The 13,521-nt window shown below is 47.2% G+C and overlaps 1 protein-coding gene across 1 annotated transcript in view; it reads right to left on the reverse strand.

Moving 5' to 3' along the window:
• Positions 1–13,521, reverse strand: part of FOCAD (focadhesin) — a 1,210,644-nt gene that overhangs the window by 41,148 nt on the left and 1,155,975 nt on the right. Inside the window, exons 42-43 of the mRNA XM_078675948.1 lie at positions 11,335–11,512; positions 11,100–11,197 (exon numbers count right to left, since the gene is read on the reverse strand). Of these exons, the coding sequence (XP_078532074.1) occupies positions 11,100–11,197; positions 11,335–11,512 (276 nt within the window). The remainder of the gene's footprint in view (positions 1–11,099; positions 11,198–11,334; positions 11,513–13,521) is intronic.

Consider the following 13,521-nt stretch of genomic DNA (forward strand, 5'->3'; position numbering starts at 1 on the left):
TTTTTGTCGTTGTGGTCTTGTTTTATTTATTAAAGTAAGCTCTATAGTTCTAACCTGATGTGGGATCTTTTTGTGTAGTGTTTTCACAGTTTGAAGTATTGCATATTGCACACATACTTTATACCTTGCCTCCAAGTTAAGCCTGACTGCTTCATGCCCAGTTACCAAGGGGTTGAGCACAAGTTCATTTGGGGGCTGCTTGAACCTTACTTTGACTAGGATTGTGGTTGCTGCTTGACCAGGGCTCACATTCCTGTCAACCAGTAACCCAATTGCTAGCACTGTGAATCAGTTATACTCAATTCAATTATTTTAATACAATGACGTTTTAAAATAGTTATCTGTATTGTAGCTATACTTGGGAATCTACTGTATTATTTCTCCTTCTTCCATTGTGAAGAGATTCTGGTCAGCTGAGGAAGAATGAAGTGGGAAGTGTGCTCTTTGATTGGCAAATGGGGATTCAAACCTGCTTTAACAGCAGTATGACTAAAGTCAAAACAATGCACACAACTGAAGAGGGTGAGAGCAACTACTTTGCAATATATTTAAGCTCCTATCCTTATGATACAGAATTGTACATCCTGAAACATATTCTTCAGTAAACTGATAATACATTATTGGCAAACTATCTGCAGTTAAAGTGCGTTTCGTGTCCCATATGACCCCCAAGGGATGAATAAATGGTTTGGAAGCTTCCCTACTGATAAAGAGCCAGGTCTTGAGGAGTCTTCTGAAGGCGGGTAGGTCTTCGGACTGCCGTAGGTGGGTAGGAAGGGTGTTCAAGGCCTTGGCGGCGAAGAAGAAGAAGGATCTGCCGCCTGTGGTTGTTCGGTGGATGCGGGGAACGGCGGCGAGGCTGGCGGAGCGGAGCTGGCGGCGAGGGGTGTGGAAGCTGAGTCTGCTGTTCAGGTAGGCTGGTCCGGCGTTGTGGAGTGCTTTGTGTGCGTGGGTGAGGAGTTTGAAGGTGATCCTCTTGCCGAAGGGGAGCCAGTGTAGGTTTCTCAGGTGGGGGGTGATGTGGCTGCGGCGGGGGATGTTGATGATCAGTCGGGCGGAGGCATTTTGGATGCGCTGTAGTCGTTGTAGGTGTTTGGCTGGGATTCCGGCGTAGAGTGCGTTGCCATAGTCCAGCCTGCTGCTGACGAGGGCCTGTGTCACCGTTCTTCTTGTTTCGGTCGGGATCCACTTGTAGATCCTGCAGAGCATGCGGAGGGTGTTGTAGCAGGAGGAGGATGAGACGGCGTGACCTGTTTGGACATGGAGAGGGAGAAGTCGAGATTGCATGCGTGGTCGGTGGGTGTCGGTGGTGTCCCCAGAGTGGTTGGCCAGCAGGAATCGTCCCAGGCTGAGGGGTTGGGTCCGAGGATGAGGACCTCCGTCTTGTCCGAGTTCAGTTTCAGACGGCTGCTCCTCATCCAGTCAGCGATGGCCTTCATTCCGTCGTGGATGTTGGTTTTGGCGATGCGTGGGTCCTTGGTGAGGGAGAGGATGAGCTGAGTGTCGTCAGCGTAGGAGATGATGTTTAGGTTGTGGTGGTGGGCCACTTGTGCGAGGGGGGCCATGTAGATGTTGAACAGCGTCGGGCTGAGGGAGGAGCCCTGGGGGACGCCGCAGATGATGTCGGTGGCTACGGATCGGAAAGGTGGGAGGTGGACGCTCTGGGATCTGTCGGGGAGGAAGGATGTGGTCCAGTCGAGGGCCTTCTCTGGGATACCGGCTTCTTGGAGGCGTGTTTTTAGAGTGCGATGGCAGACCGTGTCGAAGGCGGCCGAGAGGTCCAGGAGGATGAGGGCAGATGTTTCGCCGTTGTCTAATTGGCGCCTGATGTCGTCTGTGGCGGCGATGAGGGCTGTCTCGGTTCTGTGGTTTCGTCTGAAACCGGATTGGGATGGGTCCAGGATGTTGTTGTCTTCGAGGTGGCGGGTCAGTTGCATGTTGACGATTTTCTTGATGACCTTCGCCGGGAACGGGAGCAGGGAGATGGGCCAGAAGTTATTGAGGTCCTTGGGGTCCCCCTTGGGCTTTTTGAGGAGGGTGTTGATTTCGGCGTGCTTCCAGCTTTCCGGGAATGTCGCTGTTTCGAAGGAGATGTTGATGATCTTCCGTAGTTGGGGTGCGATGGCTGCGTCTGCCTTGTTAAATATGTGGTGTGGGCACAGGTCTGTCGGTGATCCTGAGTAGATGGGAGTTCATGACCTTGCGTGTCTCGACGTCGCTGACGTTGGACCAGGAGGTAAGGCGGATGGTGCTGTTGGTGTTCGGGAGAGGGGTGGAGTCTGGCGTGGTCAGGTCAGTCGTGGTGTTGAAGCTTTCGTGGATGTCGGCGATCTTGCGGTGGAAGAAGATGGCCAGTGAGTCGCACAGTTCCTGTGAGGGCGGGATGTCGTTGATGTTGGCGCTGGGGTTGGAGTTCTTTTACAATGCGGATGAGCTCTTTGCTGTCGTGTGCGTTGTTATCCAGGCGGTCTTTGAAGGAGGTTCTCTTAGCTGATCTGATGAGGTGGTGGTGTCTGCGGGTGGCATCCTTGAGGGCTGCGTGGTTGTCCGGTGTGCGTTCGTGGAGCCATTTCTTCTCCAGTTTCCGGCGTGCGCGCTTGGAGGCCAGGAGCTCGTCGGTGAACCAGGTGGCTCTCTTGCTGGCGTGGTTGTTGGAGGGTTTCTTCAGTGGGGCGAGGGTGTTGACACAGTCGTTGATCCACTGTCTGAGGTTGCGAGCTGTGGCGTCTGGGTTGGTGGGGTCAGTGGGTGGGTTCTTGGAGAGGGTGGTGATCAGCTGATCTTCGGTGACTTTGCTCCAGCAGCGGCGAGACAGCTGTTGGGTGTGATGGTGCGTGGTTGGTTTTTTGAAGGTGAAGTGAATGCAGCAGTGGTCGGTCCAGTGGGGTTCGGTTGTGTGGTCGAAGGTGACGTGGGTGCTTGTGGAGAAGATGGCGTCCAGTGTGTGGCCGGCGGCGTGGGTGGGCGCGGTGACGAGTTGTCTGAGGCGAGGTTGGCGATCAGCGTGGAGGAGTTGGCGTTGTTATTGTTCTCGAGGTGGAAGTTCAGGTCCCCGAGGAGGATGTAGTCCGTGGAGGCGAGTGCGTAGGTGCTGGCGAGGTCAGCGATGGAGTCGCTGAAGCGGGCCCGGGGGGTCTGTAGATGAGAGTTCCTCTTAGGGTGGTGTTGGGGTCGGTGTGGATCCGGAAGTGCAGGTGTTCGGCGTTGTTGAGGGAGTCGTCTGCGAGGGCGGTGACCTTGAGGGTGGACTAGTGGACGATGGCTATTCCTCCTCCGATGCCGTTGGCGCGGTCCCTGCGGGTGATCTTTTATCCGTCTGGGATGGCTACGCGATGTCTGGTGCAGAGGAGTCGTTCCACCACGTCTCGGTCAGGAAGGCTACGTCCGGGCCTGTGGTGTCGAGCAGGTCCCAGAGCTCAATGGCGTGTTTGCGTGCAGAGCGGGTGTTGGGGAGTATGCAGCGGAGGTGGTTGGGTCTGGTTCTTGGTGGTTTGATGGTTCTGTCGCAGGTGAATCTGCAGCTGCGGCAGAAGAAGGGTCCGTGGGTGTGTTTCGGGGCGGCCTGGTTGCAGCGTTGGTCTCGGCCAGTGTTGAGAGCGTGGAGGGAGTCGGCGTCGTAGCTGAGTCTGGGTCGGGTGCGGTGGGGGCGCGGAGGCCAGGGGTTTTGGCGCTGGGCGCGGTCCAGGCGCAGACAGGCTTGCCTTAGGTGCGCCAGCGGTGCCCCCGCTGAGCGGCCGGTACGCAGCGGCGGGAAAAACGGGCGGGGTCCGTGGGAGAACTGGGCACAGGAAGGAAAAACAAGTTTAGGCAAGAAAACAAGTACAGGCACAGAGGAATAAAAACAAGTCTGGGCAAAAGAGCAAGTTAGGCACAGGGGAATAAAAACAAGTTTGGGCAAAAAAGCAAGTACAGGCACAGGGGAATACAAATAAGTCTGGGCAAGAAAGCAAGTACAGGCAAAGGGGAATAAAAACAAGTCTGGGCAAGAAACCAAGTACAGGCACAGGGGAATAAAAACAAGTCTGGGCAAGAAAGCAAATACAGGCACAGGGGAATAAAAACAACTCTGGGCAAGAGAGCAAGTTAGGCACAGAGGAATAAAAACAAGTCTGGGTAAGAAGGAAAGTTAGGCACAGGGGAATAAAAACAAGTCTGGGCAAGAAAGCAAATACAGGCACAGGGGAATAAAAACAAGTCTGGGCAAGAAAGCAAATACAGGCACAGGGGAATAAAAACAAGTCTGGGCAAGAAAGCAAGTTAGGCACAGGGGAAAAATACAAGATTGGGCAAAAACAATGGAGGCAGGACCGTGCAGCAACGTGGGGAGCGACCTGCCTGCAATAGCTAACAAAACCTATAAGAACAACACCAAGTTGTGTGTTAAATCACACCATTACTTGATGTATTTACCAGCACAAAATTATGATGATACCAATAAGACTTTCCGAGAAGGAGCAAAGAATTTGATACTACTCGCTGGTGTGTCTTCCAAAGGGAAAAAGAAAACACATTGTCACACTACCAACTACACACTTTTGGAAATGGATGTTATTGCAACATCCAAACGAAAGCCAAGTGGCTAGATAGACATGTTTAGTTTCAACATACATTAAAAGTGTGATCACTGGTATATAAACCCATCACTGTACAAATGTATGTAGGAATAACTGAACAAGAGCTAGGCTCTTAACAGACTCCATGACCCCATCACAGAATATATATTATAAAATCAACTTTACAGGTCTGAAACAATCGGTCCTAGAAGGAACTAGGGTTGAAAACCCCTGAAGAACCATCTGCCAGATGACAAACAAACCCCTGTCCCTCAAGGGAGTAAATTAAGACCTCGATGACCTAAAATAAACAATGCATGATAACAATCAAATAGTCTGCATTGTTCATGACAATAAAGAATCAGTAAGAGTACTGTTCTGATAAAATCCCAAAACAGGACTTTTAGAACTCCCTTCCCTAGGTAAAAGGTGAACTAAAACACCTCCTAGGTATAATTTATTTATATTTGTCAAAAGATGGGGAAAACATAGTCATTCTACGTATATATGAATGGGTCAACAGACACTCGATTGACTCTGCAATACACAGGAGTTCACTAGCCAATAACTACTGCCAGGACACAAAAACGAATAAAGCGGGTCTCCATACAGTCTTCAATGCCATTGTCCAGCAGACTGAACACAATTTCGAGCTCTGACAAGCTCAAACACTAAGACAAGGTAGAATAAATGAATCAATCACATCCTATATTATTTTATTTGTTTTTAAATATGTGTCACACATATATTCCAGCCATGTGTGCTCTGTAAACATAAGAACTGACTACAACTGAGAAACTAGTTCTAAACACGCTCTTTCAATTAAATCGAAAAAGAGTGATACACCTAAAAGTGCAGTTCCATAATATCTTATAAATAAATCCTGTGATACAGGACAATTTATGAAACACATCAGCCATTCTATCATGTACACACCGTATACAAAAAGACCACTCTGAAATTAGAGGATCAGCAACATACACAACCTAGAGAAAGAGAAGAAAAGGGCATACCCTGCACCATCCATAGGTGATTTGCCGTAAGAAAATGCTGCCTGTCAAATGGTATCCTAAATAACTGACATCACAAGAAAAAACAGTTATGATTCCTCACGAATTAAGGAATTTAGTAAATAATAAGTATATTTTTCCAGAAGACAGGCAATGGCGATCAGATCAAGAATATCAAAAGAAGAAGAAGAAAAAACAGCTCCACGCTCTAGGACATATTGTCTGAGGTCCAGGACAACAAGCCATCAAATTAACATCGGACTTGGGACAAGATGGCCCAACAAGTGCATACAAATCCTTTGGCTGCCAAAATACAGCACCATGAACTGGAATAGGAAACGCCTGCCGTTGAGATAATATTTATGCTTTCACTAGGCGCAGTTCCTTTTTCATTAAGGAAGAACTCGCAAGCAAATAGCATTCAAATAATGCAAGCACATGCTCTGAGCAAGAGCAACGCTTCAACTTGTTGAAACCCTGAACCCTAAGAACAGACCAAAGAGTCACTACACACCAGCCTACAGCATAGCATACTGAACTGCTTCGAAGAAGCATATACCAGGTCCTCTTCCAAACAGGAAGTCACCTCTCTTAAAGATAGCCTCTTGAGCAGAAAGCTCATTCTCAAAGGCCAGGATACCAAGGGAACCTCCCTCAGTAATTCACATCTAAACATAAGTAAGAGAAAAATGGAACTGAAGTTAAAACTACCACTCCTCACCGGAGTACATAAGGTATTACTGTCACCAAAACCTGGACATGTACAGCATCCAAACAAGGCTACACTTTGCCTAACGAAACATAATCCCCCCCGTAGTGACAAGCAAAGAACAGAGTGAAATAAATGCAGGACAACGACTCTGTAGTTCTACGTCTTCCTTGGAAGCATCTTAATGCTGCATCTGCCTGATCTCCAAAAAGACAGGCACCGTCAGAAGGCATGTAGGCCAAAGCAGACTGAACAGCCTCTGAGAAACCTGAAGATGCCATCCAAGCTTGAAGCCCTAGTGCCACTGCAAATTCCATGGCCTGCCCCACAGAGTTCGTAGTATCCATGCCACACCTTATAGCAAGTTTAGCAGCTTACCATCTTTAATCAGGTTGCTTACATCAGCATCGAGGTTTTCAGGAAGAGATGGAAGCACGGACTGTAAAGAATCCCAAAACGCATAGGAAAGTCGCCCCAGCACACAAGAGGTGTTGGTGGCTCTCAATGCTGAGCTGGCTGCGGCAAAAAACATGCTTGCCACAAGCATCACAACGCTTAGCATCGTTACCCACTGGAGTCTTAGGTGTAGAATTTACGTCCTGAGAAGACGTTGCAGTCTGAGTTACCAGCCCACTAGTAAATAGATGCCTAATAAAACAGACCAGGTCTCCAGGTGCAGGTACATGTCTACGTGCAACATCACGGTCCACTGGGACCCCTGACTAAGGCTTAGCCCAGGCACCTAATAAGATATCAAGTAGGGCCTCAATATATGGAAGAACAGGTTCTCCCTTTTGTCCCTGATAAAGGACCTCAAACAAACCTCTGCACTGTGGCCAGTGATAAATCTAAAACTGCAGCCACTTTCCTCAACATGTATGCAAAGAGGAACTTGTCTCTGTGCAAGACCAGGGGGAGAGATTAACCCCAATGCTGGCAAAGAGTCCAGTCCACCGGCCTCACCAAGAGCTGTAAGCCAGTTCTCTTCCACCTAATACACATCAGTGTCTGAAATGGGCCAAAATATTCTGCTCCAGGTGGACCTCCTGATGCCTCTCCACGAGGAGGAGCCACAAACTGAGTGACTCCTTCAAGCTGCAAAGGCAATTCTGCCCCCTACGTTGTATGACGCCGAAGTGATGCTGACACAACGTCGACAGGAGAGTGAGAGGCGTCTTCGAGCGGCGCTGCCGACCTCAAAGTTGGAGTTGGTTGGTCAATGCACCGAGACGACATCATCCGATGTCGGTCGATTGCCGATCCATCGACTCCGATGGCCCAACGGTCACCAAGGAAGAGTCCTTCAAGGGTGCCCCACTCACCGCTTTGAGGCGCTCCAGAGGGAAATGGGGTCCCTAAAGATAAAATGTAGGGAACCATAATATTCCCTCATGTGAGCCATCGACGCCCCGGGTCCCGGAAACACAGGGAGATGCAATATGGAGTCGCGACTGGTTTCCTCAACTGTCGAGTGGGAGGAGCTCTGAGAGACAGAGTCTTCCTGCGGTGAAGTCCGAGAATGCGACTTCAATCGCCTCTTACCCTTTGACTTCCCTGGAGAACGATGTCCTCTAGACCGGCTTCTAGATCGACCCCACTTTTCTTCCCGGGACGACGAAGTCCGAGGCTGGGAAGCCTCTGAGGATCATGAAACATGTGCCGCCATCAATTTCAACCGTCACTCCTTCAACGACTTTGGTTTCAACTTCTGGCTGGAATGACAATCCTCGGTTTCGTGGTGTTCACCCAAGCACTGCCTACAAATTATCTGTTGGCTACAAAACCCACAAAGTTTAAAACCTGTCAACATCAGTCAAGGCACACCGTTCCACCGACACCAGGTGTCGAAGTCGGTCTGTAAAAAGCTACCTGAGGAACCGCTTCTCCGGATCCGCGTTACAGTGCGGAAAAAAAGAATTTGACGTCCGCACGCCGGAGGGGCCTCATATGGCTCCACTGACGTCACGTGTGGAGAAGAGTCACTGCGGAGTCATATGATGCCATCCCCAGGCACCAGAGGTACTGCTGAAAATTTTTCGGATCCAGGCTACGGCCTGGAGAGATTAAAAAAGTTAAGGAATCTGTGGCTAGATGTCTCTATCAGATAACAAATTTTTAGAGACCAGCTCTAACTGTATCTCAGATCTTGTAATAATATTCTTACTGGTTTTCAAAGGGTTTTTGAACGTAGCATTTAAAACCTTCATTGCAAATTTAGTTTGGCGAATCCGAGAATAAGTTGGAACTCCTAGAATTGAATGAAGGTTGTGTACATAGGAATTTTGTGTTAATGTGACTGGGATATGCATTTACGCTTAAACAAGTAAAAAAAAGAAAAACAAATTGCAGGAAGGCTTCTAATTAAAGTTTAAATAAATTAAGTACAAACAGACTGATGTGTACGGATCTCAATGTTCACAAGCAGTAGTCATGAACGTGGTTCGTTCAAACTGCCTTCTAAATGTGTTCTGAGGCTGTTGATGGTCCATCACAAATAAGCGACGGTATGTATATAACTAAAAGGGTATCTGACAAGCTGCTCAGGCAAGATTTAAAAGAAGCCTGGACTTGTTTGTGAATTGTTTAGATTGACCATCCAAAGGCCTGGTCCATGCGGAGACCAGCTACCACTGAAGCCTCATCCAACAAAGCCTGGCACTGTGGGCTGCATGACCACAGAATTCCATGGGATAAAAGTTCTTTGAAACTATCAGGATGTAATCGTTTTCTCCAATCAAAATTCCAAAGGTACTGGCACTTATCCAGAAATTGGATTGACTTCTCCTAATCTTTGCAAAATAATGTTCTTATTAAAAACAGAAATGCCCACAAATAAGTGACGGAAACTGACAGAGACAACACTGTATAAAAAAAACTGATGACAGATGAGGGATACAAGAATGAGTTACCTCAACGAGAACAACACTGAATAAAGAAACATTTGTTCAAAATGGCAGAACAGCATAGAATCAATGTTATCTTCAGGTCAAGAACTATTCTATATACACATGCTTGACATAGGCAGATACCAGCCCAGTACAGTACTAAAAGGAATGCACTTTTTAGCCTTTACGAAGTTCGAGAGAGTCAGGAAAAAGATTGCCCAGCGTCACTCCTCTAGCACCAAAACCCTTATCCGGTGCAGTCCAAATAAAATGTTCTGTTTATTGGAGAACGCATAAATCGTAGCAGAAAATGTTCCCAATAACCATGTAGACTTAATTTCTGTGTTTCTATTTTCTTTTTCATTTTTCAGATTAAAATCAACCTTTAAAATAAATAAAAATATTGGCATAATTGTATAGTATAAATGAGTTTACTCAAAATTCTTGTCATGACTTTCAGTACATAATTAGGTATTCATACCCATACAATAGAGAATAATATTCAAACCACCCTTAAACATATGAATCACAAAAAATAAAGTTCCAGAGCTTGTTCAAATGAATTTGCCAAGACATGTAAAATCTCTGGGGGAGCGAATAGTCCGGGACCTGTAAACTAATGTATATGGTTAGAACTGTGAGGCAATACAATTATATACATATTTTTATTGATTTTAAAGTCATATATAAATCTGTTTTTCTATTGCAGCCTTGAAAAATAAGTGGTGCCTCGAAACACATGTTGGCTGAGTGGCAGTATTGTGGTTCTTAATGCCAGGTTGATTTTAAACAGAAAAATGAAAACAGTGAATAGAAACACAGAAATGGATGTATAGCGTTATTCGGGACATTTTCTGCTATGATTTATGCATCCTCCAGTAACGAAAAAAATAATTAGCATTTGCTCTCTAATGCCAGTTATGGTGCCGTGTCTACTCCTGGGCTGCCCTCATCTTAATTTGGCATCTTTCACATCTCTACCTAGACATCCCTGATTATGTATTTAGTTTGCCACAGATAAGGGAATAACCTACGGGAGTCTAGTACGAGAGATATGAACCGGTGTAGGGGAGGCCACTTTACCAGACGTAAACGTACTTGATGTAATGTTCCTAGTCTTGCAAGAATTACGTGTTAGTTGAGATGGGAAAAAACTGTTTAATTCTACACATCCTAAGACTATTTGCCTGTCTGGCACCTTTTCTTCTTCTATGCTTCAGAATCAGCTTATGGTCCATGCCACAAAATAGCATTACTTACAACCAAGCAGGAATAATAAAAGGTGGGATGCTCGAGATTCATGTGAAACTTAGGCAGGAGACCTCAGGGGCGGCTCCTCCGTTTGAGTGGAGGAGTGTCGACCCACGAACAAAAGCCCCTGGCCAGATCTGAAAAATAAAATGATAATAAAGTTTATTTATTACCACTTTACTTTTCAGCAACCAACCCATCCTTAACCAAGTGTCAGGGCGGAGCTGGCCATTGCTGCTGAGTGGCAGCAGGTAGCTGTGTGCTTAAGTTTAAAATACGCATGTCCCTTTGGCCTGCCGTCTTGCAACGGCCAGCCAGACAGCTAGGTCAGACAAAGTTCAGTCCTCCAGTGCTCCTAAGAGCGCTGACTAAGAGTGCTCCCTCCAATCATGGTGCTGCTCTTATGCTGGTGAAAGCAGCGCCTGGATTGGTTGGAGGAGCTGGGTACCGCGTTGGAGTCTGCCTGGAAGAGAGAAGACTAGTGGAGGAGGACTTCAAGTATCAGGGTAAGAGCATTTTTTGGCTCCTGCCCCACCAACCCTCCGTACATGCCAGGCACCACTGCCAACAGTGCATTTAACTTAAATGCTTTTAAAAAAGTGTATATAAATCCAGCACTGTTATCCTCTGGCAGAGAAATATGTAAGCATAAGACCTTGAAAAAGAGCCCCAAAAGTCACGGAGAACATACCTCTGTTAAAGCTGCACCTTCAACTGGTGTTGATTTGTAAGCAATGTTCCTTATGTGGCCCATCAGTTCTAATAGCCACTCCATTCTTTTCAGTACCCCTGCAAGAAAAACATCAACCAGGATGAATGAGTGGAAGGTGGCCACAAATGGAAATTAACATTGATTCTATGTTTTTAATTTACGCGTATCCCACTGTGCATACGTTGTTAATCAAACTTATGTTAACTGTTGCTACCTGTGTTTTGATGGCTCACAAGTCGTGCCTGGTAGAAGCTTTGGAATAACATCCAAATTACTGGCTCGGTCTGGGTGCACCCAATAGCAGCTGCAATAACATCGTTCAGACAGAGCAAGGGGACACGGCCTTGGGAGACCAGATATGCTCGGATGAAGGTGGCTTTTTCTAGATTCTCCTAGAATGGAAGAACAAAACGTTTCGGCTCAGATTCCGTCAAGGAAACCATTTCTGGCACATATCATTTAAATGTTTACCTTGTTTGTGTGGCACTACTGTTATATTTAAACACACAGAAGCCAGGTAAAGATTTCTTGACAAATGTACAGCTATGTTCGAAGAGCTTGGCTCTTTATTGCTTTCTAAAAGCTACTGGTGAGTGTTTCTAGGAAAAAACACATTTTGGACCATTTGAGAAAATTCGTAGTGATATTTTGAAGTACCATACGTAGAAAATATTTCTGTAATAATAATTGTACCAACGACATACATTTATACGGTGTGCTTCACGAGAACGACACAATCTGTCAGATGAAAAGAAAGCCAGGCACTTTGTTTAGGTCACACATGTTAGACGTGACCTAAGCAAGGATTTTGGCTCAGGCTTTCAGACATGTAAGGCATTCAGCATGAGGATTTAAAATGTCGTGCAACACAGTGCCGGGTTTAGCAAAAGTGGTGCCTAGTGCGAAAATATGTGTTATCGGCACTCCCGAACCCCACCATCCCGCACGATCCCCAGATCAGAGCTTAATTTGTGAAAGAAAGAGTGCCGGTGCCCGAAGCTCTGCTCAAAGGCCGGCTGCCAGTACAATCAAATGTCGGCGCATGGAATACCAAGGTTGGTAGTCTTTAATCCACTAGCAGACCTTTCCTGATCCCTATTTTCGCTCTTGCAGGTTCCTGCTTTCTGCATCTGATGATTTTGCTGTATTTTTCTTACTCCATCTTTGCAATCTATGTGTTTATTCTTTTCTTGCTCTCTGAATATATTTGATATGGAAAAATAAGTGCCGTTGCCCCCGCCGGCAACCACTGGCTCAAATTAAGCAGCCCCCAATGACGTCCTTCCTCCTGAATTTCCTCGCAAGCATCCTCTCATCTCTCCTTAGCCTCTCTCATATTTATTCATTTTAAAGCGCTACTCATACCAATGTAGACTGTCAGAGCCGAAAGACAAAAAGAACAATTGATGGCCAGAATGCAGAACAATGTCATACATTCACCCCAGTACAAACTGTCAGAGCCTCCCTGGACGAGAAACAAGCATCCTGAGATTTAAGCTCAATGTGCCTCAACAAAGGTCACATTGTGGCCCTCAACCTTCTAGACCTCTCCGCAGCCTTTGACACCGTTTCCCACCGCACCTTCGCGGCCAGACTCCATGAAGCCGGCATACAGGGAACGGCCCTCGACTGGCTCCGCACCTTCGTTGCTGGCAGAACCCAAAGGATCAGACTCACGCCTTTCCACTCCGAACCCACAGAGATCAACTGCGGAGTACCCTAAAGATCACCGCTCAGTCCCATGCTCTTCAAAATCTACATGGCCCCCTTACCGGGATTGTCAGACAGCATGGACTCAGCATAGTATCCTCCTACGCCGACAACACCCAGCTCATCATCTACCTCACGAAGGACCCAGAAGCCACCAGACTCAGCTTCCAGGAAGGAATGAACGACGTCGCAACTTGGATGAGCAGCATCGTCCTCGGACTCACCCCCTCAGCTTGGGACAACACATGGTGGCCCACCACCCTCGGCAACCAGCCCCAACCCACGGACCATGCCTGGAACTTCGGCATCATACTCGACTCCTCCCACACCATGACCTGCCAGATCAGCGCCGTGTCCTCCACCTGCTACAAAACCCTCCGCATCCTGTGCAAGACCTTCAAGAGGATCCCCCCCCCCCCAAAGCAAGACGGACCGTCACCCAAGCACTCATAACAAGCAGACTGGACTACGGAAATGCCCTCTACGCTGGAATCAACAAATCCCTGATAAGCAAACTCCAGACCATCCAGAACACGGCGTCCTCAGCATCCCACGACATGAGCACATCACCCAACACCTGTGAGACCTCCACTAGCTTCCCGTCGAGAAGAGAGTAACCTTCAAGCTACTCACCCAAGCCTACAAATCTCTCCACAACACCGGACCCAAATACCTCAACAAAAGAGTCTCC

The sequence above is a fragment of the Lissotriton helveticus genome, chromosome 2_1 (assembly GCF_964261635.1).
Source record: "Lissotriton helveticus chromosome 2_1, aLisHel1.1, whole genome shotgun sequence".
Lineage (NCBI taxonomy): Eukaryota > Metazoa > Chordata > Amphibia > Caudata > Salamandridae > Lissotriton > Lissotriton helveticus.